Source organism: Gobio gobio (assembly GCF_949357685.1).
Source record: "Gobio gobio genome assembly, chromosome: 15".
NCBI classification, from domain to species: Eukaryota; Metazoa; Chordata; class Actinopteri; order Cypriniformes; family Gobionidae; genus Gobio; species Gobio gobio.
In genome coordinates, this window is record NC_137108.1 from 25,950,757 (window position 1) to 25,976,929 (window position 26,173).

At 38.2% G+C, this 26,173-nt stretch overlaps 1 protein-coding gene across 1 annotated transcript; it reads left to right on the forward strand.

Annotated features, from left to right (window-relative positions):
• ltap1 (lipid transport auxiliary protein 1) lies at positions 1-25,586 on the forward strand. The gene is made up of 7 exons (XM_079836581.1): positions 1-234; positions 591-692; positions 1,074-1,182; positions 1,263-1,316; positions 23,780-23,946; positions 24,041-24,099; positions 24,183-25,586. The coding sequence occupies exons 1-7, from the start codon at positions 172-174 to the stop codon at positions 24,388-24,390; spliced, it is 762 nt and encodes a 253-aa protein (XP_079692707.1). The 5' UTR covers positions 1-171; the 3' UTR covers positions 24,391-25,586.
• Positions 25,587-26,173: the final 587 nt, after the last annotated feature.

The following is a 26,173-nucleotide window of genomic DNA, read 5'->3' on the forward strand; positions in this document are numbered from 1 at the left end:
AGACTTTCCCCCCGCAAAACATGCGACGAAGAGACCACAAGAGATGTCAACAAAAACTCTCCTGAAAATGCTGCTGTCAACCTGAACAATAACGAGCTGAATTTGTACCACTGTCTAGCAATATCGACCGATTATATATTCCTTTCACGAGCATTTAACTAAAATCTCACAATGGCAGATGGAAACTCTCTTTCCGGTGTAAATATTGTGCTTGTTATGGCCTACGGAACCCTGGTAAGTACCAAACTGCATAGTATTTGTATAATAATAGTTGTATTTTTATACATGGACACGGAATACTTTAAGAATAACAATAACAACTAACGTTACTAGGCCTACAACAGCAGTAAAGCTAGAGCAATTTATATCAGTCTGTTTTTCGTATCTAGGCTATACATTGCCATGGGGATTATAATGGGAATTTACACTTAGGATAGTAATTTATTGAGTTGCCCATCAAGAAAGCGTCATACATGAATCGATGCCTAAACATACTGTCTGGTCGCTCACTAACTTGTGAGCTTATATTGCCTGGTCAGATTGTATTTGAGTGTGTAATATGCTGATTGAACCCTTCTGTCATTCTGCAGGTGTTTGTGCTTTTGTTCATCTTTGTGAAAAGGCAGATTATGCGCTTCGCTATGAAGTCCCGCAGAGGACCGCACGCCCCGCTGGGTCACAACGCACCGAAGGTACAGCTCCTCCTGACACCCAAAAAATCTTTTCTGTAGAGGGCATTTGATTCTTCCAGACCATAGCTCAATTCTGGTCCCAAGTAACAGGACCTAAATATTTTGGCCACTGCTGTAAAACAAAATGCCCCCAACAGGACAATAAATGGTCAAAGCAAAGTATATGTTCCACTGTACTTTGTGAAATAAATGTCTTCATTGTACCACATGTATAACCACGAATCTTATTTGTATTGAATTAACAATATAACTAGCTAGTATTGTGCAAAACAATAATACTTTGATTTTGTTTATATGATGTTGTTCTGTTTATTCCTCTATGATGCTTTTTATTGTATACTTAGTTTGTAATGCACTGAAGCAAAGCTGCATCTTTCACAGGACCTAAAAGAAGAGATTGACTCCCGTTTGTCTAAAGTGAATGACATTCGCTATGAGCCACATCTGCTCTCTAAAGATGACGACAGACTGAGGCATCAAGGCCAGAATGGTGAGAGAAACAAAGAAGGGCTAGCAGTTCTCTTCATAACACTGTTGCAGATGTGAAAACTTATGTTTGTGTTTGTGCAGGTTGTTATAATTATCTCTTCAGAATGCAAGCGTTAGATGCCATCAGAGACTCTGGTAAGACCCTTTTTTGCCTGTGTGCAGCCCAAGATTATACTGGGTCAAGACCACTGGTTACTGGAAAGATGTTTTAAATGAATTCACATCAATTTCACATTAATTCAAAGATATTGCTGTGTTCTGCTTAAATTTGTTTTAATGAGCTCATATTTTAGAAATCAGCCTTATTATGCAGTAGTTTAGATGTTTTTATTCATTTTAATTTAGTTTTCTGTTTCTTTTATTTTAGCGTTAATATTTTCAGACTATTATGTGGTATTCTAATGCTTTCACTGCGCAGGCAAGTTATCTTTTGGTATTTTCATATTTAATGCAGAATAGAGGTGAGGGTTTCAAGATTTATAATATGCCATGTCATTGTATAATTAATGTGTGGCCATGTTTATTTTATTTTATTAGGGGCCAAGCACCGAAGGTGCGAAGGCACCTATTGAAACCGTTCCCGTTCTTATTATTAGGGGCCAAGCACCGAAGGTGCGAAGGCACCTATTGAAACCGTTCCCGTTCTTATTATTATTATTCATCTTCTTCTTCTTCTTCTTCTTCTTCTTCTTCTTCCGCCACGAAGTCTATGGCAGCCCATAGAACCGTATGGTAAAAAGTTGTGAAATTTGGCACACTAATAGAGGACAGTCTGACATGTCACCGTAGCAAATTTGGAGTCTCAAACTCAATCCCTCTAGCGCCACCATCAGTCCAAAATTTGACTCATGTTTATGCTAATAACTTTTGAACCATAAGGGCTAGAAACAAAATTCTTTTTTCCTCTGATTCCTTGGCTCAAGACGATTCGATTGCAACCTATGACGTCATTTTCCGCCATGGTAATTTTCCCGCCATTTTTAATTAACCGAAAAACCTACTTTTACGAACTCGTCCTAGACGGTTCATCCGATTTGCACGAAAATTGAACCAGATCATCTTCAGACCATGCTGACAAAAAATCTTGCAAATCAAGTTGATTCGTCAAATCATTTGCGATAAACGCGCAAACAAATTTTACGTAGCGGTTGCAAAAACACTCTTAAGGCAATATCTCCGCAACGCTTTATCGTATTCAAACCAAACTTGGTACATGTCATCACAAGCATGACTTGAGGCAACATACAGCGTTTCGGCGCAGCGCCACCTACTGGTCCGGAGATACGAAAAATTGCAATTTTTGCTTATAACTTCTGAACTGTTTGTCCAAAAATCATAAAAGTGGTCTCGTTACATTCAGGACGGCATGCCGAGTCGTCTGATATTCAATTTTACCATATCGGCCATTTTGGCTGTCGGCCATTTTGAATTTTGTCAAAAAATGCTATATTTTACAAATGCATTAGTATATTGTTACTAAACTCGGTATGTGACTTCCTTGCTATGCCCTGAAGGTACTCAAAAAGTTTTAGGGCAGTGCCACCTTGTGGTCAAAAGATATAACAAACTTGACAAAAATGCTAATAACTTTTGATTAAATTAGCCTAGTATATTGAAACTGGTCATAATAGAGTCATTGGCTCATGCCGATTCAATTGCAACCTATGATGTCATTTTCGGTCATGATAATTTCCCCGCCATTTTTAATTTTCCAAAAAACCTACTTTTACGAACTCGTCCTAGACGGTTTGTCCGATTTGCACGAAAATTGAACCAGATCATCTTCAGACCATGCTGACAAAAAATCTTGCAAATCAAGTTGATTTGTCAAATCGTTTTCGATAAACGCGCACACAAATTTTGCGTAGCGGTTGCAAAAACACTCATAAGCCTATATCTCCACAACGCTTTATCGTATTCAAACCAATCTTGGTATATGTCATCAAAAGCATGACCTGAAGCAACATGCAGCGTTTCGGCGCAGCGCCACCTACTGGTCCGGAGATACAAAAAATGGCTATTTTTGCGTATAACTTTTGAACTGTTTGTCCAAAAATCATGTCTTCCGCACCATGCTTTGAAGGTACTCAAAACGTTTTGGGGCAGTGCCACCTTGTGGTCAGAGGTTATAACAAAATTTACAAACATGCTGATAACTTTTGATTAAAGTAGCCTAGTTTAATGAAACTGGTCATAATACAGTCATTGGCTCATGCCGAGAACAGAGATACTAATTTTTCCATATTTGGTCAAACATCCTGTCCTCAATGTTCTTATTTGATCAAAACCTACTTTTTCAAACTCATCCTAGACCGTTTGTCCAATTTCCACCAAAATCGAATCGTATCATCTTCAGACAGTGTCAACAAAAAGTTAGGGATTTTGCATCAATAGATGAAACCGTTTTTGTAAACCGCAGCGACGAAGTTGAGCCATCATGCCAAAATTACTCTTGAGGCTGTATCTCTGCAATGCTTATACATATTGGCATCAAACTTTGCATGTGTCATTGTTCCCTTATTCTGACCACACCACATCAATTTCGTATCTGTGCCACCTATTGGTCAAAAGTGATAAACCATTAACTTACATTATCAGTGACTCAATATATGATATTTCAGCCATTTTGCCTAATCTTCTTAAACTGTATAATTGTTAATTGTTGCAGTTGGTCTGACACTCTCAGACTACAATGCATTTTCAGCCTTTTGCTTAAAATCATCTTAAAACGTGATTAATTGCTCATTGCTCCAGTTGATCTGACACTGCCAGCCATTTTGGCATGTCTTGTCTTCTTCTTTGCGCTTGGCCCCGGTATTGCTGCTTGCAGCTATATTTATTATTAGGGGCCAAGCACCGAAGGTGCGAAGGCACCTATTGAAACCGTTCCCGTTCTTATTAGGGGCCAAGCACCGAAGGTGCGAAGGCACCTATTGAAACCGTTCCCGTTCCTATTATTATTATTATTCATCTTCTTCTTCTTCTTCTTCCGCCACGAAGTCTATGGCAGCCCATAGAACCGTATGATAAAAAGTTGTGAAATTTGGCACACTAATAGAGGACAGTCTGAAATGTCACCGTAGCAAATTTGGAGTCTCAAACTCAATCCCTCTAGCGCCACCATCAGTCCAAAATTTGACTCATGTTTATGCTAATAACTTTTGAACCATAAGGGCTAGAAACGAAATTCTTTTTTCCTCTGATTCCTTGGCTCAAGACGAATCGATTGCACCCTATGACGTCATTTTCCGTCATAAAAATTTTCCCGCCATTTTTAATTTTCCGAAAAACCTACTTTTGCGAACTCGTCCTAGACGGTTCATCCGATTTGCACGAAAATTGAACCAGATCATCTTCAGACCATGCTGACAAAAAATCTTGCAAATCAAGTTGATTCGTCAAATCATTTGCGATAAACGCGCAAACAAATTTTACGTAGCGGTTGCAAAAGCTCTCTTAAGGCAATATCTCCGCAACGCTTTATCGTATTCAAACCAAACTTGGTACTTGTCATCACAAGTATGACTTGAGGCAACATGCAGTGTTTCGGCGCAGCGCCACCTACTGGTCCGGAGATACAAAAAATGGCTGTTTTTGCTTATAACTTTTGAACCGTTTGTCCAAAAATCATAAAAGTGGTCTCGTTACATTCAGGACGGCATGCCGAGTCGTCTGATATTCAATTTTGCCATATCAGTCATTTTGGCTGTCGGCCATTTTGAATTATGTGCTAAAATGCTATATTTTACAAATGCATTAGTGTATTGTTACTAAACTCGGTATGTGACTTCCACTCCATGCCCTGAAGGTACTCAAAAAGTTTTGGAGCAGTGCCACCTTGTGGTCAAAAGTTATAACAAACTTGAAAAAAATGCTAATAACTTTTGATTTAATTAGCTTAGTATAATGAAACGGGTCATAATACATTCATTGGCTCATGCCGATTCAATTGCACCCTATGACGTCATTTTCGGTCATGACAATTTCCCCGCCATATTTAATTTTCCAAAAAACCTACTTTTGCGAACTCGTCCTAGACGGTTTGTCCGATTTGCACGAAAATTGAACCAGATCATCTTCAGACCATGCTGACAAAAAATCTTGCAAATCAAGTTGATTCGTCAAATCGTTTTTGATAGACGTGCACACAAATTTTACGTAGCGGTTGCAAAAACACTCATAAGGCTATATCTCCGCAACGCTTTATCGTGTTCAATCCAAACTTGGTACATGTCATCACAAGCATGACTTGAGGCAACTTGCAGCGTTTCGGCGCAGCGCCACCTACTGGTCCGGAGATACAAAAAATGGCTATTTTTGCTTATAACTTTTGAACCGTTTGTCCAAAAATCATAAAAGTTGTCTCGTTAGATTCAGGACGGTATTCAGAGTTGTCTGATATTCAATTTTACCATATCAGCCATTTTGGCTCTCGGCCATTTTGAATTATGTGCTAAAATACTATATTTTACAAACACATTAGTCTATCGTTACGAAACTTGGTATGGGTCTTCCGCACCATGCTTTGAAGGTACTCAAAAAGTTTTGGGGTAGTGCCACCTTGTGGTCAAAGGTTATAACAAAATTTACAAAAATGCTAATAACTTTTGATTAAATTAGCCTAGTTTAATGAAACGGGTCAAAATACACTTATTGGCTCATGCCAAGAATATAGATACTAATTTTGCCATATTTGGTCAAACATACTGTCCTCAATGTTCTTATTTGATCAAAATCTACTTTTTCAAACTCATCCTAGACCGGTTGTCCAATTTCCACCAAAATCGAATCGTATCATCTTCAGACTGTGTCAACAAAAAGTTAGGGATTTTGCATCAATAGATGAAACCGTTTTTGTAAACCGCAGCGACGAAGTTGAGGCATGATGCCAAAATGACTCTTGAGGCTGTATCTCTGCAATGCTTTGACATATTGGCATCAAACTTTGCATGTGTCATTGTTCCCTTATTCTGACCACACCACATCAATTTCGTATCTGTGCCACCTATTGGTCAAAAGTGATAAACCATTAACTTACATTATCAGTGAATCTTTATATAATATATCAGCCATTTTGCCTAAAATCATCTTAAAACGTGATTAATTGCTTATTGCTCCAGTTGATCTGACACTGCCAGCCATTTTGGCATGTCTTGTCTTCTTCTTTGCGCTTGGCCCCGGTATTGCTGCTTGCAGCTATATTTAGGGGCCAAGCACCGAAGGTGCGAAGGCACCTATTGAAACCGTTCCCGTTCTTATTATTATTATTCATCTTCTTCTTCTTCTTCTTCTTCTTCTTCTTCTTCCGCCACGAAGTCTATGGCAGCCCATAGAACCGTATGGTAAAAAGTTGTGAAATTTGGCACACTAATAGAGGACAGTCTGAAATGTCACCGTAGCAAATTTGGAGTCTCAAACTCAATCCCTCTAGCGCCACCATCAGTCCAAAATTTGACTCATGTTTATGCTAATAACTTTTGAACCATAAGGGCTAGAAACAAAATTATTTTTTCCTCTGATTCCTTGGCTCAAGACGATTCGAATGCACCCTATGACGTCATTTTCCGTCATAAAAATTTTCCCGCCATTTTGAATTTTCCGAAAAACCTACTTTTACGAACTCGTCCTAGACGGTTCATCCGATTTGCACGAAAATTGAACCAGATCATCTTCAGACCATGCTGACAAAAAATCTTGCAAATCAAGTTGATTCGTCAAACCATTTGCGATAAACTCGCAAACAAATTTTACGTAGCGGTTGCAAAAACACACTTAAGGCAATATCTCGGCAACGCTTTATCGTATTGAAACCAAACTTGGTACATGTCATCACAAGCATGACTTGAGGCAACATACAGCGTTTCGGCGCAGCGCCACCTACTGGTCCGGAGATACGAAAAATTGCTATTTTTGCTTATAACTTCTGAACCGTTTGTCCAAAAATCATAAAAGTGGTCTCGTTACATTCAAGACGGCATGCCGAGTCGTCTGATATTCAATTTTACCATATCGGCTATTTTGGCTGTCGGCCATTTTGAATTTTGTCAAAAAATGCTATATTTTACAAATGCATTATTATATTTTTACTAAACTCGGTATGTGACTTCCATGCTATGCCCTGAAGGTACTCAAAATGTTTTAGGGCAGTGCCCCCTTGTGGTCAAATGATATAACAAACTTGACAAAAATGCTAATAACTTTTGATTAAATTAGCCTAGTATATTGAAACTGGTCATAATAGAGTCATTGGCTCATGCCGATTCAATTGCACCCTATGATGTCATTTTCGGTCATGTTAATTTCCCCGCCATTTTTAATTTTCCAAAAAACCTACTTTTGCGAACTCGTCCTAGACGGTTTGTCCGATTTGCACAGAAATTGAACCATATCATCTTCAGACCATGTTGACAAAAAATCTTGCAAATCAAGTTGATTTGTCAAATCGTTTTCGATAAACGCGCACACAAATTTTGCGTAGCGGTTGCAAAAACACTCATAAGCCTATATCTCCACAACGCTTTATCGTATTCAAACCAATCTTGGTATATGTCATCACAAGCATGACCTGAAGCAACATGCAGCGTTTCGGCGCAGCGCCACCTACTGGTCCGGAGATACAAAAAATGGCTATTTTTGCTTATAACTTTTGAACTGTTTGTCCAAAAATCATGTCTTCCGCACCATGCTTTGAAGGTACTCAAAACGTTTTGGGGCAGTGCCACCTTGTGGTCAGAGGTTATAACAAAATTTACAAAAATAATAATAACGTTTGATTAAATTAGCCTAGTTTATTGAAACTGGTCATAATACATTTATTGGCTCATGCCGAGAATATAGATACTAATTTTGCCATATTTGGTCAAACATCTTGTCCTCAATGTTCTTATTTGATCAAAACCTACTTTTTCAAACTCATCCTAGACCGTTTGTCCAATTTCCACCAAAATCGAATTGTATCATCTTCAGACTGTGTCAACAAAAAGTTAGGGATTTTGCATCAATAGATGAAACCGTTTTTGTAAACCGCAGCGACGAAGTTGAGCCATGATGCCAAAATGACTCTTGAGGCTGTATCTCTCCAATGCTTTGACATATTGGCATCAACCTTTGCATGTGTCATTGTTCCCTTATTCTGACCACACCACATCAATTTCGTAACTGTGCCACCTATTGGTCAAAAATGATAAACCATTAACTTATATTATCAGTGACTCTGTATATGATATTTCAGCCATTTTGCCTAATCTTCTTAAACTGTATAATTGTTCATTGTTGCAGTTGGTCTGACACTCTCAGACTACAATGCATTTTTCAGCCTTTTGCCTAAAATCATCTTAAAACGTGATTAATTGCTCATTGCTCCAGTTGATCTGACACTGCCAGCCATTTTGGCATGTCTTGTCTTCTTCTTTGCGCTTGGCCCCGGTATTGCTGCTTGCAGCTATATTTCATCTTCTTCTTCTTCCGCCACAAAGTCTATGGCAGCCCATAGAACCGTATGGTAAAAAGTTGTGAAATTTGGCACACTCATAGAGGACAGTCTGAAATGTCACCATAGCGAATTTGGAGTCGTTAACTCAATCCCTCTAGCGCCACCATCAGTCCAAAATTGAACTCATGTTTATGTTAATAACTTTTGAACCGTAAGGGCTAGAAACAAAATTCTTTTTTCCTCTGATTCCTTGGCTCAAGACAATTTGAATACACCCTAGGACGTCATTTTCCGTCAAAATAATTTTCCCGCCATTTTTAATTAACTGAAAAACCTACTTTTGCGAACTCGTCCTAGACGGTTCATCCGATTTGCACGAAAATTTAACCAGATCATCTTCAGACTATGTTGACAAAAAATCTTGCAAATCAAGTTGATTCGTTTAATTGTTTTCGATAAACGCGCAAAAAATGTTTACGTAGTGGTTGCAAAAACACACTTAAGGCTATATCTCCGAAACGCTTCGTTGTATTCAAACTAATCTTGGTACGTGTCATCACAAGCATGACCTGAGGCAACATGCAGCGTTTCGGCGCAGCGCCACCTACTGGTCCGGAGATACACAAAATGGCTATTTTTGCTTATAACTTTTGAACCGTTTGTCCAAAAATCATAAAAGTGGTCTCGTTAGATTCAAGACGGCATGACGAGTTGTTTAATATTCAATTTTACCATATCGCCAATTTTGGCTCTCGGCCATTTTGAATTATGTGCTAAAATGCTATATTTTACAAACTCATTAGTATATCGTTACGAAACTTGGTATGTTACTTCCGCACCATGCTTTGAAGGTACTCAAAAAGTTTTGGGGCAGTGCCACCTTGTGGTCAAAGGTTATAACAAAATTTACAAAAATGCTAATAACTTTTGATTAAATTAGCTTAGTTTAATGAAACGGGTCATAATACATTCATTGGCTCATGCCGATTCAATTGCACCCTATGACGTCATTTTCGGTCATGACAATTTCCCCGCCATTTTTTATTTTCCAAAAAACCTACTTTTGCCAACTCGTCCTAGACGGTTTGTCCGATTTGCAGGAAAATTGAACCAGATCATCTTCAGACCATGCTGACAAAAAATCTTGCAAATCAAGTTGATTTGTCAAATTGTTTTCGATAAACGCGCACACAAATTTTGCGTAGCGGTTGCAAAAACACTCATAAGGCAATATCTCCGCAACGCTTTATCGTATTCAAACCAATCTTGGTACATGTCATCACAAGCATGACCTGAGACAACATGCAGTGTTTCGGCGTAGCGCCACCTACTGGTCCGGAGATACAAAGAATGGCTATTTTTGCTTATAACTTTTGAACCGTTTGTCCAAAAATCATGTCTTCCGCACCATGCTTTGAAGGTACTCAAAAAGTTTTGGGGCAGTGCCACCTTGTGGTCAGAGGTTATAACAAAATTTATAAACATGCTAATAACTTTTGATTAAATTAGCCTAGTTTAATGAAACTGGTCATAATACATTTATTGGCTCATGCCGAGAACATAGATACTAATTTTGCCATATTTGGTCAAACATCCTGTCCTCAATGTTCTTATTTGATCAAAACCTACTTTTTCAAACTCATCCTAGACCGTTTATCCAATTTCCACCAAAATCGAATCGTATCATCTTCAGACTGTGTCAACAAAAAGTTAGGGATTTTGCATCAATAGATGAAACAGTTTTTGTAAACCGCAGCGACGAAATTGAGCCATGATGCCAAAATGACTCTTGAGGCTGTATCTCTGCAATGCTTTGACATATTGGCATCAAACTTTGCATGTGTCATTGTTCCCTTATTCTGACCACAGCACATCAATTTCGTAACTGTGCCACCTATTGGTCAAAAGTGATAAACCATTAACTTATATTATCAGTGACTCTATATATGATATTTCAGCCATTTTGCCTAATCTTCTTAAACTGTATAATTGTTAATTGTTGCAGTTGGTCTGACACTCTCAGACTACAATGCATTTATTAGCCTTTTGCCTAAAATCATCTTAAAACGTGATTAATTGCTCATTGCTGCAGTTGATCTGACACTGCCAGCCATTTTGGCATGTCTTGTCTTCTTCTTTGCGCTTGGCCCCGGTATTGCTGCTTGCAGCTATATTTATTATTCATCTTCTTCTTCTTCTTCTTCCGCCACGAAGTCTATGGCAGCCCATAGAACCGTATGGTAAAAAGTTGTGAAATTTGGCACACTAATAGAGGACAGTCTGAAATGTCACCGTAGCAAATTTGGAGTCTCAAACTCAATCCCTCTAGCGCCACCATCAGTCCAAAATTTGACTCATGTTTATGCTAATAACTTTTGAACCATAAGGACTAGAAACAAAATTCTTTTTTCCACTGATTCCTTGGCTCAAGACGATTCGATTGCACCATATGACGTCATTTTCCGTCATAAAAATTTTCCCGCCATTTTGAATTTTCCGAAAAACCTACTTTTACGAACTCGTCCTAGACGGTTCATCCGATTTGCACGAAAATTGAACCAGATCATCTTCAGACCATGCTGACAAAAAATCTTGCAAATCAAGTTGATTCGTCAAATCATTTGCGATAAACGCGCAAACAAATTTTACGTAGCGGTGGCAAAAACACTCTTAAGGCAATATCTCCGCAACGCTTTATCGTATTCAAACCAAACTTGGTACATGTCATCACAAGCATGACTTGAGGCAACATACAGCGTTTCGGCGCAGCGCCACCTACTGGTCCGGAGATACGAAAAATTGCTATTTTTGCTTATAACTTCTGAACCGTTTGTCCAAAAATCATAAAAGTGGTCTCGTTACATTCAGGACGGCATGCCGAGTCGTCTGATATTCAATTTTACCATATCGGCCATTTTGGCTGTCGGCCATTTTGAATTTTGTCAAAAAATGCTATATTTTACAAATGCATTAGTATATTGTTACTAAACTCGGTATGTGACTTCCTTGCTATGCCCTGAAGGTACTCAAAAAGTTTTAGGGCAGTGCCACCTTGTGGTCAAAAGTTATAACAAACTTGACAAAAATGCTAATAACTTTTGATTTAATTAGCTTAGTATAATGAAACTGGTCATAATACATTCATTGGCTCATGCCGATTCAATTGCATCCTATGACGTCATTTTCGGTCATGATAATTTCCCCGCCATATTTAATTTTCCAAAAAACCTACTTTTGCGAACTCGTCCTAGACGGTTTGTCCGATTTGCACGAAAATTGAACCAGATCATCTTCAGACCATGCTGACAAAAAATCTTGCAAATCAAGTTGATTCGTCAAATCGTTTTTGATAAACGTGCACACAAATTTTACGTAGCGGTTGCAAAAACACTCATAAGGCAATATCTTCACAATGCTTTATCGTGTTCAATCCAAACTTGGTACATGTCATCACAAGCATGACTTGAGGCAACTTGCAGCGTTTCGGCGCAGCACCACCTACTGGTCCGGAGATACAAAAAATGGCTATTTTTGCTTATAACTTTTGAACTGTTTGTCCAAAAATCATAAAAGTTGTCTCGTTAGATTCAGGACGGTATTCAGAGTTGTCTGATATTCAATTTTACCATATCGGCCATTTTGGCTCTCGGCCATTTTGAATTATGTGCTAAAATACTATATTTTACAAACGCATTAGTCCATCGTTACGAAACTTGGTATGTGTCTTCCGCACCATGCTTTGAAGGTACTCAAAAAGTTTTGGGCAGTGCCACCTTGTGGTCAAAGGTTATAACAAAATTTACAAACATGCTAATAACTTTTGATTAAATTAGCCTAGTTTAATGAAACTGGTCATAATACATATATTGGCTCATGCCGAGAATATAGATACTAATTTTGCCATATTTGGTGAAACATCCTGTCCTCAATGTTCTTATTTGATCAAAACCTACTTTTTCAAACTCATCCTAGACCGTTTGTCCAATTTCCACCAAAATTGAATCGTATCATCTTCAGACTGTGTCAACAAAAAGTTAGGGATTTTGTATCAATAGATGAAACTGTTTTTGTAAACCGCAGTGAAGAAGTTGAGCCATGATGCCAAAATGACTCGAGGCTGTATCTCTGCAATGCTTTGACATATTGGCATCAAACTTTGCATGTGTCATTGTTCCCTTATTCTGACCACACCATATCAATTTCGTAACTGTGCCACCTATTGGTCAAAAGTGATAAACCATTAACTTATATTATCAGTGACTCTATATATGATATTTCTAGGGCTGTAATCAACCAAAGAAAATCTTGGTCGACTGAAGTCCTGAAATTTTCGACTAAAAATCGACTAAAAATGACGTTAGGAAAAAAAAAGTTAAATTAATTAGTTGCGCACTGTGCGCAGTACTTGGTAGCCTTGTTGTCTGCATAAATGAATTATAAATAAACATAAAAAACTAGTAGGCTATTTGCAGTATATTAAATCGTTTTTGAGCTGATTATTTTGGACTGAAGTGAGTCTAACACACGAGTCTGTCGGCTCAGACAGCGGTGCATCAAGTGCACCTGCACAATATCATAGCCTATGATTTCCCAAAATATAGTACTATTGTCAACTAGATATCATCACAAGAACTTTTGAGGAATATACAACATAATTTAGACAATTGTTTTTGTCATATGTATTATAATAACTGACAGACAGAATCATTTCAGCCGCTCTGTGCAGCTCAAACATAGGAGCTCAGCTGAGCTCAGCTGAGCTCAGCTGAGCGGCTGAGACACGAATAGACTGTTAACTTAAAGCTTTTACTCTTAAACACAAAAGGCACGTCCACTTTAATAAAAAAGGAATATTTATTAAACAAGCCAGATCAAGAGCAGAAAAAACGCTCTCACAATTAAATAAATAATATAAGTTACAGAAAAATAGCCTTCTTCAATCTGTCTCTCTTCTCCAGTGGGTTGGGCTAATCCAAAAGTGAAAACAATGGGGGTGTTCTGAAGACAGACTGTTACCTGTGAAACAGGTGCTCTGAAAACACCCCCATTAGCAATTAGTGCTTTCCACCTGATGAAATGAACGCGGCGCGGCAAAACTGATGAAATGAACGCGGCAAAACGGACAGTACAGATCCACTTTTGCGGCACGACTGAAGCGTGGTGTTGTGACGCTTCCCCTCATGTGTATGTTGATGGGCGTTCCTCAAGTTTACTGCTATGGGCGTGCGTTTGAGCCAGCGGGGAATGAAAAACAAAGGCCCAGCGAGAGACTTCTCTTCGCCAGTTGGTTGGGCTAATCCAAAAGAAGTGAAAACAATGGGGGTGTTCTGAAGGCAGACTGTTACCTGTGAAACAGGGGTGCTCTGAAAACACCCCCATTAGCAATTAGTGCTTTCCTCCTGATCAAATGAACGCGGCGCAGCAAAACTGATGAAATGAACGTGGCAAAAACTAATGAAATGAACGCTGCAAAAAATCGACCAATCAAAATTTTGGTCGAGCCAGAACGTATCGACCAATAATCGACTAATCGACTGGGAGATTACAGCCCTAGATATTTCAGCCATTTTGCCTAATCTTCTTAAACTGTATAATTGTTCATTGTTGCAGTTGGTCTGACACTCTCAGACTACAATGCATTTTTCAGCCTTTTGCTTAAAATCATCTTAAAACGTGATTAATTGCTCATTGCTCCAGTTGATCTGACACTGCCAGCCATTTTGGCATGTCTTGTCTTCTTCTTTGCGCTTGGCCCCGGTATTGCTGCTTGCAGCTATATTTAGGGGCCAAGCACCGAAGGTGCGAAGGCACCTATTGAAACCGTTCCCGTTCCTATTATTATTATTATTCATCTTCTTCTTCTTCCGCCACGAAGTCTATGGCAGCCCATAGAACCGTATGGTAAAAAGTTATGAAATTTGGCACACTAATAGAGGACAGTCTGAAATGTCACCTTAGCAAATTTTGAGTCTCTAACTCAATCCCTCTAGCGCCACCATCAGTCCAAAATTAGACTCATGTTTATGCTAATAACTTTTGAACCATAAGGGCTAGAAACGAAATTCTTTTTTCCTCTGATTCCTTGGCTCAAGACATTTCGATTGCACCCTATGACGTCATTTTCCGTCATAATAATTTTCCCGCCATTTTTAATTAACCGAAAAACCTACTTTTGCGAACTCGTCCTAGACGGTTCATCCGATTTGCACGAAAATTGAACCAGATCATCTTCAGACCATGCTGACAAAAAATCTTGCAAATCAAGTTGATTCGTCAAATCATTTGCGATAAACGCGCAAACAAATTTTATGTAGCGGTTGCAAAAGCACTCTTAAGGCAATATCTCCGCAACGCTTTATCGTATTCAAACCAAACTTGGTACATGTCATCACAAGCATGACTTGAGGCAACATGCAGTGTTTCGGCGCAGCGCCACCTACTGGTCCGGAGATACAAAAAATGGCTGTTTTTGCTTATAACTTTTGAACCGTTTGTCCAAAAATCATAAAAGTGGTCTCGTTAGATTCAGGACGGCATGCCGAGTCGTCTGATATTCAATTTTACCATATCGCCCATTTTGGCTGTCGGCCATTTTGAATTATGTGCTAAAATGCTATATTTTACAAATGCATTAGTGTATTGTTACTAAACTCGGTATGTGACTTCCACTCCATGCCCTGAAGGTACTCAAAAAGTTTTGGGGCAGTGCCACCTTGTGGTCAAAAGTTATAACAAACTTGACAAAAATGCTAATAACTTTTGATTTAATTAGCTTAGTATAATGAAACTGGTCATAATACATTCATTGGCTCATGCCGATTCAATTGCATCCTATGACGTCATTTTCGGTTATGATAATTTCCCCGCCATATTTAATTTTCCAAAAAACCTACTTTTGCGAACTCGTCCTAGACGGTTTGTCCGATTTGCACGAAAATTGAACCAGATCATCTTCAGACCATGCTGACAAAAAATCTTGCAAATCAAGTTGATTCGTCAAATCGTTTTTGATAAACGTGCACACAAATTTTACGTAGCGGTTGCAAAAACACTCATAAGGCTATATCTCTACAATGCTTTATCGTATTCAATCCAAACTTGGTACATGTCATCACAAGCATGACTTGAGGCAACATGCAGTGTTTCGGCGCAGCGCCACCTACTGGTCCGGAGATACAAAAAATGGCTGTTTTTGCTTATAACTTTTGAACTGTTTGTCCAAAAATCATATCTTCCGCACCATGCTTTGAAGGTACTCAAAACGTTTTGGGGCAGTGCCACCTTGTGGTCAGAGGTTATAACAAAATTTACAAACATGCTAATAACTTTTGATTAAATTAGCCTAGTTTAATGAAACTGGTCATAATACAGTCATTGGCTCATGCCGAGAACAGAGATACTATTTTTTCCATATTTGGTCAAACATCCTGTCCTCAATGTTCTTATTTGATCAAAACCTACTTTTTCAAACTCATCCTAGACCGTTTGTCCAATTTCCACCAAAATCGAATCGTATCATCTTCAGACTGTGTCAACAAAAAGTTAGGGATTTTGCATCAATAGATGAAACCGTTTTTGTAAACCGCAACGACGAAGTTGAGCCATTATGCCAAAATGACTCTTGAGGCTGTATCTCTGCAATGCTTTGACATATTGGCATCAAACTTTGCATGTGTCATTGTTCCCTTATTCTGACCACACCACATCAATTTCGTATCTGTGCCACCTATTGGTCAAAAGTGATAAACCATTAACTTACATTATCAGTGACTCAATATATGATATTTCAGCCATTTTGCCTAATCTTCTTAAACTGTATAATTGTTAATTGTTGCAGTTGGTCTGACACTCTCAGACTACAATGCATTTTCAGCCTTTTGCTTCAAATCATCTTAAAACGTGATTAATTGCTCATTGCTCCTGTTGATCTGACACTGCCAGCCATTTTGGCATGTCTTGTCTTCTTCTTTGCGCTTGGCCCCGGTATTGCTGCTTGCAGCTATATTTCATCTTCTTCTTCTTCCGCCACGAAGTCTATGGCAGCCCATAGAACCGTATGGTAAAAAGTTATGAAATTTGGCACACTAATAGAGGACAGTCTGAAATGTCACCATAGCAAATTTTGAGTCTCTAACTCAATCCCTCTAGCGCCACCATCAGTCCAAAATTAGACTCATGTTTATGCTAATAACTTTTGAACCATAAGGGCTAGAAACAAAATTCTTTTTTCCTCTGATTCCTTGGCTCAAGACATTTCGATTGCACCCTATGACGTCATTTTCCGTCATAATAATTTTCCCGCCATTTTTAATTAACCGAAAAACCTACTTTTGCGAACTCGTCCTAGACGGTTCATCCGATTTGCACGAAAATTGAACCAGATCATCTTCAGACCATGCTGACAAAAAATCTTGCAAATCAAGTTGATTCGTCAAATCATTTGCGATAAACGCGCAAACAAATTTTATGTAGCGGTTGCAAAAGCACTCTTAAGGCAATATCTCCGCAACGCTTTATCGTATTCAAACCAAACTTGGTACATGTCATCACAAGCATGACTTGAGGCAACATGCAGTGTTTCGGCGCAGCGCCACCTACTGGTCCGGAGATACAAAAAATGGCTGTTTTTGCTTATAACTTTTGAACCGTTTGTCCAAAAATCATAAAAGTGGTCTCGTTAGATTCAGGACGGCATGCCGAGTCGTCTGATATTCAATTTTACCATATCGCCCATTTTGGCTGTCGGCCATTTTGAATTATGTGCTAAAATGCTATATTTTACAAATGCATTAGTGTATTGTTACTAAACTCGGTATGTGACTTCCACTCCATGCCCTGAAGGTACTCAAAAAGTTTTGGGGCAGTGCCACCTTGTGGTCAAAAGTTATAACAAACTTGACAAAAATGCTAATAACTTTTGATTTAATTAGCTTAGTATAATGAAACTGGTCATAATACATTCATTGGCTCATGCCGATTCAATTGCATCCTATGACGTCATTTTCGGTTATGATAATTTCCCCGCCATATTTAATTTTCCAAAAAACCTACTTTTGCGAACTCGTCCTAGACGGTTTGTCCGATTTGCACGAAAATTGAACCAGATCATCTTCAGACCATGCTGACAAAAAATCTTGCAAATCAAGTTGATTCGTCAAATCGTTTTTGATAAACGTGCACACAAATTTTACGTAGCGGTTGCAAAAACACTCATAAGGCTATATCTCTACAATGCTTTATCGTATTCAATCCAAACTTGGTACATGTCATCACAAGCATGACTTGAGGCAACATGCAGTGTTTCGGCGCAGCGCCACCTACTGGTCCGGAGATACAAAAAATGGCTGTTTTTGCTTATAACTTTTGAACTGTTTGTCCAAAAATCATATCTTCCGCACCATGCTTTGAAGGTACTCAAAACGTTTTGGGGCAGTGCCACCTTGTGGTCAGAGGTTATAACAAAATTTACAAACATGCTAATAACTTTTGATTAAATTAGCCTAGTTTAATGAAACTGGTCATAATACAGTCATTGGCTCATGCCGAGAACAGAGATACTATTTTTTCCATATTTGGTCAAACATCCTGTCCTCAATGTTCTTATTTGATCAAAACCTACTTTTTCAAACTCATCCTAGACCGTTTGTCCAATTTCCACCAAAATCGAATCGTATCATCTTCAGACTGTGTCAACAAAAAGTTAGGGATTTTGCATCAATAGATGAAACCGTTTTTGTAAACCGCAACGACGAAGTTGAGCCATTATGCCAAAATGACTCTTGAGGCTGTATCTCTGCAATGCTTTGACATATTGGCATCAAACTTTGCATGTGTCATTGTTCCCTTATTCTGACCACACCACATCAATTTCGTATCTGTGCCACCTATTGGTCAAAAGTGATAAACCATTAACTTACATTATCAGTGACTCAATATATGATATTTCAGCCATTTTGCCTAATCTTCTTAAACTGTATAATTGTTAATTGTTGCAGTTGGTCTGACACTCTCAGACTACAATGCATTTTCAGCCTTTTGCTTCAAATCATCTTAAAACGTGATTAATTGCTCATTGCTCCTGTTGATCTGACACTGCCAGCCATTTTGGCATGTCTTGTCTTCTTCTTTGCGCTTGGCCCCGGTATTGCTGCTTGCAGCTATATTTATTATTCATCTTCTTCTTCTTCTTCTTCCGCCACGAAGTCTATGGCAGCCCATAGAACCGTATGGTAAAAAGTTATGAAATTTGGCACACTAATAGAGGACAGTCTGAAATGTCACCATAGCAAATTTTGAGTCTCTAACTCAATCCCTCTAGCGCCACCATCAGTCCAAAATTAGACTCATGTTTATGCTAATAACTTTTGAACCATAAGGGCTAGAAACGAAATTCTTTTTTCCTCTGATTCCTTGGCTCAAGACAATTCGATTGCACCCTATGACGTCATTTTCCGTCATAATAATTTTCCCGCCATTTTTAATTAACCGAAAAACCTACTTTTGCGAACTCGTCCTAGACGGTTCATCCGATTTGCACGAAAATTGAACCAGATCATCTTCAGACCATGCTGACAAAAAATCTTGCAAATCAAGTTGATTCGTCAAATCATTTGCGAAAAACGCGCAAACAAATTTTACGTAGCGGTTGCAAAAGCACTCTTAAGGCAATATCTCCGCAACGCTTTATCGTATTCAAACCAAACTTGGTACATGTCATCACAAGCATGACTTGAGGCTACATGCAGTGTTTCGGCGCAGCGCCACCTACTGGTCCGGAGATACAAAAAATGGCTGTTTTTGCTTATACCATTTGAACCGTTTGTCCAAAAATCATAAAAGTAGTCTCGTTAGATTCAGGACGGCATGCCGAGTCGTCTGATATTCAATTTTACCATATCGGCCATTTTGGCTGTCGGCCATTTTGAATTATGTGCTAAAATGCTATATTTTACAAATGCATTAGTGTATTGTTACTAAACTCGGTATGTGACTTCCACTCCATGCCCTGAAGGTACTCAAAAAATTTTGGGGCAGTGCCACCTTGTGGTCAAAAGTTATAACAAACTAGACAAAAATGCTAATAACTTTTGATTTAATTAGTTTAGTATAATGAAACTGGTCATAATACATTCATTGGCTCATGCCGATTCAATTGCATCCTATGACGTCATTTTCGGTCATGATAATTTCCCCACCATATTTAATTTTCCAAAAAACCTACTTTTGCGAACTCGTCCTAGACGGTTTGTCCGATTTGCACGAAAATTGAACCAGATCATCTTCAGACCATGCTGACAAAAAATCTTGCAAATCAAGTTGATTCGTCAAATCATTTGCGATAAACGCGCAAACAAATTTTACGTAGCGGTTGCAAAAACACACTTAAGGCAATATCTCCGCAACGCTTTATCGTATTCAAACCAAACTTGGTACATGTCATCACAAGCATGACTTGAGGCAACATAAAGCGTTTCGGCGCAGCGCCACCTACTGGTCCGGAGATACGAAAAATGGCTATTTTTGCTTATAACTTCTGAACTGTTTGTCCAAAAATCATAAAAGTGGTCTCGTTACATTCAGGACGGCATGCCGAGTCGTCTGATATTCAATTTTACCATATCGGCCATTTTGGCTGTCGGCCATTTTGAATTTTGTCAAAAAATGCTATATTTTACAAATGCATTAGTATATTGTTACTAAACTCGGTATGTGACTTCCATGCTATGCCCTGAAGGTACTCAAAAAGTTTTAGGGCAGTGCCACCTTGTGGTCAAAAGATATAACAAACTTGACAAAAATGCTAATAACTTTTGATTAAATTAGCCTAGTATATTGAAACTGGTCATAATACATTTATTGGCTCATGCCGAGAACATAGATACTAATTTTGCCATATTTGGTCAAACATCCTGTCCTCAATGTTCTTATTTGATCAAAACCTACTTTTTCAAACTCATCCTAGACCGTTTATCCAATTTCCACCAAAATCGAATCGTATCATCTTCAGACTATGTCAACAAAAAGTTAGGGATTTTGCATCAATAGATGAAACCGTTTTTGTAAACCGCAGTGACGAAGTTGAGCCATGATGCCAAAATGACTCTTGAGGCTGTATCTCTGCAATGCTTTGACATATTGGCATCAAACTTTGCATGTGTCATTGTTCCCTTATTCTGACTACACCACATCAATTTCGTAACTGTGCCACCTATTGGTCAAAAGTGATAAACCATTAACTTATATTATCAGTGACTCTATATATGATATTTCAGCCATTTTGCCTAATCTTCTTAAACTGTATAATTGTTAATTGTTGCAGTTGGTCTGACACTCTCAGACTACAATGCATTTTTCAGCCTTTTGCCTAAAATCATCTTAAAACGTGATTAATTGCTCATTGCTCCAGTTGATCTGACACTGCCAGCCATTTTGGCATGTCTTGTCTTCTTCTTTGCGCTTGGCCCCGGTATTGCTGCTTGCAGCTATATTTCATCTTCTTCTTCTTCTTCTTCCGCCACGAAGTCTATGGCAGCCCATAGAACCGTATGGTAAAAAGTTGTGAAATTTGGCACACTAATAGAGGACAGTCTGAAATTACACCGTAGAAAATTTGGAGTCTCAAACTCAATCCCTCTAGCGCCACCATCAGTCCAAAATGTGACTCATGTTTATGCTAATAACTTTTGAACCATAAGGGCTAGAAACAAAATTCTTTTTTCCTCTGATTCCTTTGCTCAAGACGATTCGATTGCACCCTATGACGTCATTTTCCGTCATAAAAATTTTCCCGCCATTTTGAATTTTCCGAAAAACCTACTTTTACGAACTCGTCCTAGACGGTTCATCCGATTTGCACGAAAATTGAACCAGATCATCTTCAGACCATGCTGACAAAAAATCTTGCAAATCAAGTTGATTCGTCAAATCATTTGCGATAAGCGCGCAAACAAATTTTACGTAGCGGTTGCAAAAACACACTTAAGGCAATATCTCCGCAACGCTTTATCGTATTCAAACCAAACTTGGTACATGTCATCACAAGCATGACTTGAGGCAACATACAGCGTTTCGGCGCAGCGCCACCTACTGGTCCGGAGATACGAAAAATTGCTATTTTTGCTTATAACTTCTGAACTGTTTGTCCAAAAATCATAAAAGTGGTCTCGTTACATTCAGGACGGCATGCCAAGTCGTCTGATATTCAATTTTACCATATCGGCCATTTTGGCTGTCGGCCATTTTGAATTTTGTCAAAAAATGCTATATTTTACAAATGCATTAGTATATTGTTACTAAACTCGGTATGTGACTTCCTTGCTATGCCCTGAAGGTACTCAAAAAGTTTTAGGGCAGTGCCACCTTGTGGTCAAAAGATATAACAAACTTGACAAAAATGCTAATAACTTTTGATTAAATTAGCCTAGTATATTGAAACTGGTCATAATAGAGTCATTGGCTCATGCCGATTCAATTGCAACCTATGATGTCATTTTCGGTCATGATAATTTCCCCGCCATTTTTAATTTTCCAAAAAACCTACTTTTACGAACTCGTCCTAGACGGTTTGTCCGATTTGCACGAAAATTGAACCAGATCATCTTCAGACCATGCTGACAAAAAATCTTGCAAATCAAGTTGATTTGTCAAATCGTTTTCGATAAACGCGCACACAAATTTTGCGTAGCGGTTGCAAAAACACTCATAAGCCTATATCTCCACAACGCTTTATCGTATTCAAACCAATCTTGGTATATGTCATCACAAGCATGACCTGAAGCAACATGCAGCGTTTCGGCGCAGCGCCACCTACTGGTCCGGAGATACAAAAAATGGCTATTTTTGCTTATAACTTTTGAACTGTTTGTCCAAAAATCATGTCTTCCGCACCATGCTTTGAAGGTACTCAAAACGTTTTGGGGCAGTGCCACCTTGTGGTCAGAGGTTATAACAAAATTTACAAACATGCTAATAACTTTTGATTAAATTAGCCTAGTTTAATGAAACTGGTCATAATACAGTCATTGGCTCATGCCGAGAACAGAGATACAAATTTTTCCATATTTGGTCAAACATCCTGTCCTCAATGTTCTTATTTGATCAAAACCTACTTTTTCAAACTCATCCTAGACCGTTTGTCCAATTTCCACCAAAATCGAATTGTATCATCTTCAGACTGTGTCAACAAAAAGTTAGGGATTTTGCATCAATAGATGAAACCGTTTTTGTAAACCGCAGCGACGAAGTTGAGCCATTATGCCAAAATGACTCTTGAGGCTGTATCTCTGCAATGCTTTGACATATTGGCATCAAACTTTGCATGTGTCATTGTTCCCTTATTCTGACCACACCACATCAATTTCGTGTCTGTGCCACCTATTGGTCAAAAGTGATAAACCATTAACTTACATTATCAGTGACTCAATATATGATATTTCAGCCATTTTGCCTAATCTTCTTAAACTGTATAATTGTTAATTGTTGCAGTTGGTCTGACACTCTCAGACTACAATGCGTTTTTCAGCCTTTTGCCTAAAATCATCTTAAAATGTGATTAATTGCTCATTGCTCCAGTTGATCTGACACTGCCAGCCATTTTGGCATGTCTTGTCTTCTTCTTTGCGCTTGGCCCCGGTATTGCTGCTTGCAGCTATATTTTATTTTTGGAGTCATGAATTTTATTTTCTGTTATGTTACTTTTTATTTATATTTCAGTTTTTGTTAGAATTAATAATACTGCCATACATTTCAAAACCAACATTTTGTAACACTTTATATAATTACCGCTATAAAGTTTAGGGTCAGTAATTAGAAATCTTCTATCTTTTGATAGAAATCTTTTATGTTCATTGTGATCATTATTTGATCAAAAATACAGTAAAACATAAATATTGCAAAATATTGTTTCCAGGTAAAATAACTGATTTCTATTTTAATATAATTAAAAATGTAATTTATTTCTGTGATGGCAAAGCTGAATTTTCAGCATCATTACTCCAGTCTTCAGTGTCACATGATCCTTCAGAAGTAATTCTAATATGCTGATTTATTAAATGAAATTTATGAATAGTTTCACCTTGTGAAAATAATTTTGTGATAAGCTTGTGAAATAGAAAACTGTACACATACAGGTCAAGTTTGATCGGATCTGTTTCTGTCCTACTCGTAGATCTCCCTTTTCACGAGTTGTGCCGCAGTGCCAGTGCTCTGACGGGTCGCCGCTACAGGAAATGGCTGCTGGATCTGCGAAACTCTCATTCTCTGTTCAAGACGAGTCACAGTACACTCCTAGATCGTTTAGTGGAGGGCTACGACAGCGCTCGACACGGGGCTGGGGTCAGTCTCAGTGTGCATATGTGTATTAATTGGTTATGTACAGCAGGGGGCGCTGCAGGATATATTTAAGAGGCTTGTGTTCTCTTTCCCGTAGATGTTCGGCGAGGCAGAGTTTGTGAAGTACAAGGAAGACTTGGCTGAACTGGCTGCTGTGTAAGTTTTGCAGTCCAACTTTTGCCTTTTAGCTCTCATATATATCACTTTTCTCACTCTGTCGTCCCCCTTCCCCCCCACAGTGTCAAGACCCACTCCAGCAGCACCAGTCTAAACCAGCAGCACCAGTCAGCAGCTAAAGATCTAACCAGCTCTCCCGGACCCTCGTCTGCCTCCACCATTCAGGTCACGTACCTACCGTCATCTGTACAGCGCAGCAAGAGGCCCAAACACTTCCTGGAGCTCAAAAACTTTAAAGACAACTATAATACACTTGAGAGCACACTTTAGAGGATGAAACTCTTTTGAGGAACTGTGTAAATTTCAGAAACTGTGAAACAGAAGTGTCACTCACTGGAAAGCCCTTCATGTAGAATGTAAAATGGCCACAAATCACACTGAGAATGTGAGAATGACTTAAGCTATAACAAAATATGTGGGATAAATGTCATTGTGACTGCTTTGAGAGCAATACAAGAATGTTTCGTTTTTAATTTTATTGTTGTCCTGCCAGAACTGTATTTTTTAATGTTAAAAGTCATAGCCAATGTTTACCTTTTTTTTTTTCTTTGTGAGAATAGCCTTTTAATATGAAGAGCGCCAACAACAGGTCCCTTTAGCTGAGATGAGAACATTTTAACTGGAATAATTGTTCTGGCCAAACACATGGATTGAACATTCATTCTCATACACCTATAAACAACCTTAACTTTGAGGTTTCCAAATAAGATCATGTGTCAGAGAAGAGAAGGCCAGACATCATTCTAACCGAAACTGGGAGAAAAAAAAATATTTTCTGTGCTTCTGATCAGATTATTGCCCTTATTTTTTTAAATGAATTTTAAATGTTTTAATGAGTTAATGTAAATGTGTGTATAAAGAGGAACAAAGTGCTTTGAGTCATGAATTGATATGGATTTTGTCATGGTAACGTAGCTTAAAGAGCTATGAGAGGCTGTCTGTGTTGACTTTCACTGTATTATAAATTCTTATCAGATTTAATAAAGTGTCTGTCTTCTGTACCTGCACTGCTGTGCCTTTAGGGGTCTCCACTGAACAGTTTGAGGTTGGTGAGCTTTTATAATATTTTTGTGAAGTCTCATGCTCGCCAATGCTGCATTTATTTGATCAAAAATACAGTAAAAAACTATTTGAACTATTGCAATTTACAGTCAAACCAAAAATTATTCAGACACTAGATATAATTTTTTACTAGTGGGTGCAGGACACTATAGTTAATTTATGTAAGTGAGGATAGCAAAATGGAGGGTATTTACATGGGTAGGTGCTTGTACACATATGAGAGAATGCATGTGTTACATGCATATACATATATATTGTAATGGTATGGTATTTACTTGGTCTGTGTTTATGTTTTTTACAGGAACTAATGGGGTTTTTTTTACCATGTGAAAATATAGTATTGCCAGCGTCAAAGATGAATTTCTGTCCAGGAAACTGAACAGACAATAAAGTTTAACTAAACTAAAATAAAAAAGTAAATTGTGACATTCTTAATACAGTAAAATTGATAAACATTTGGAACCAAAATTATTCAGACACTTTGACCTGACCATGTTTTGCTTAAGTGTTTTTTCTTTAATTGCTAATGAGAGCTTTTATACCACAGATTGAACAAAATTAAGCATTGCTTGGTAATTGGTTGACATAAATTGGCATTATGTAATTGTGTAAGCTGATTGGTTGATTGTCATCCATTACATACATGTACCTTTCTATGAAAGGTTTCCGACTTTATCAACATGAATTTGTTTAACTCTTGAGTTTTTGTCATATTTTATTACCATTTTCGAAACTATAGGGATTAAACTGTAATAATGTGAGAAACTGTATAATAACCGTTTTCTATTTTAATATATTTTAAAATATAATTTAATTCTATGATGCAAAGCTGAATGTCCAGCATCATTACTCCAGTCTTTAGTGTCACGTGATCCTTCAGAAATCATTCTAATATGCTTATTACTTTATTTGTGAGACTTTCCATACAAAATAAATACACTGGTGTGTTTGTGACGGTGGTCAGTGATAGGATATGTTTTACATTGTCTTT

Excerpts from the sequence above, each read along its gene's own strand:
- ltap1 (XM_079836581.1), top strand. The coding sequence starts at position 172 with ATGGCAGATGGAAACTCTCTTTCCGGTGTAAATATTGTGCTTGTTATG. Across the intron at positions 693-1,073 it reads TGGGTCACAACGCACCGAAG|GACCTAAAAGAAGAGATTGA; the intron begins GTACAGCTCCTC and ends CATCTTTCACAG. Across the intron at positions 23,947-24,040 it reads GCGCTCGACACGGGGCTGGG|ATGTTCGGCGAGGCAGAGTT; the intron begins GTCAGTCTCAGT and ends TCTTTCCCGTAG.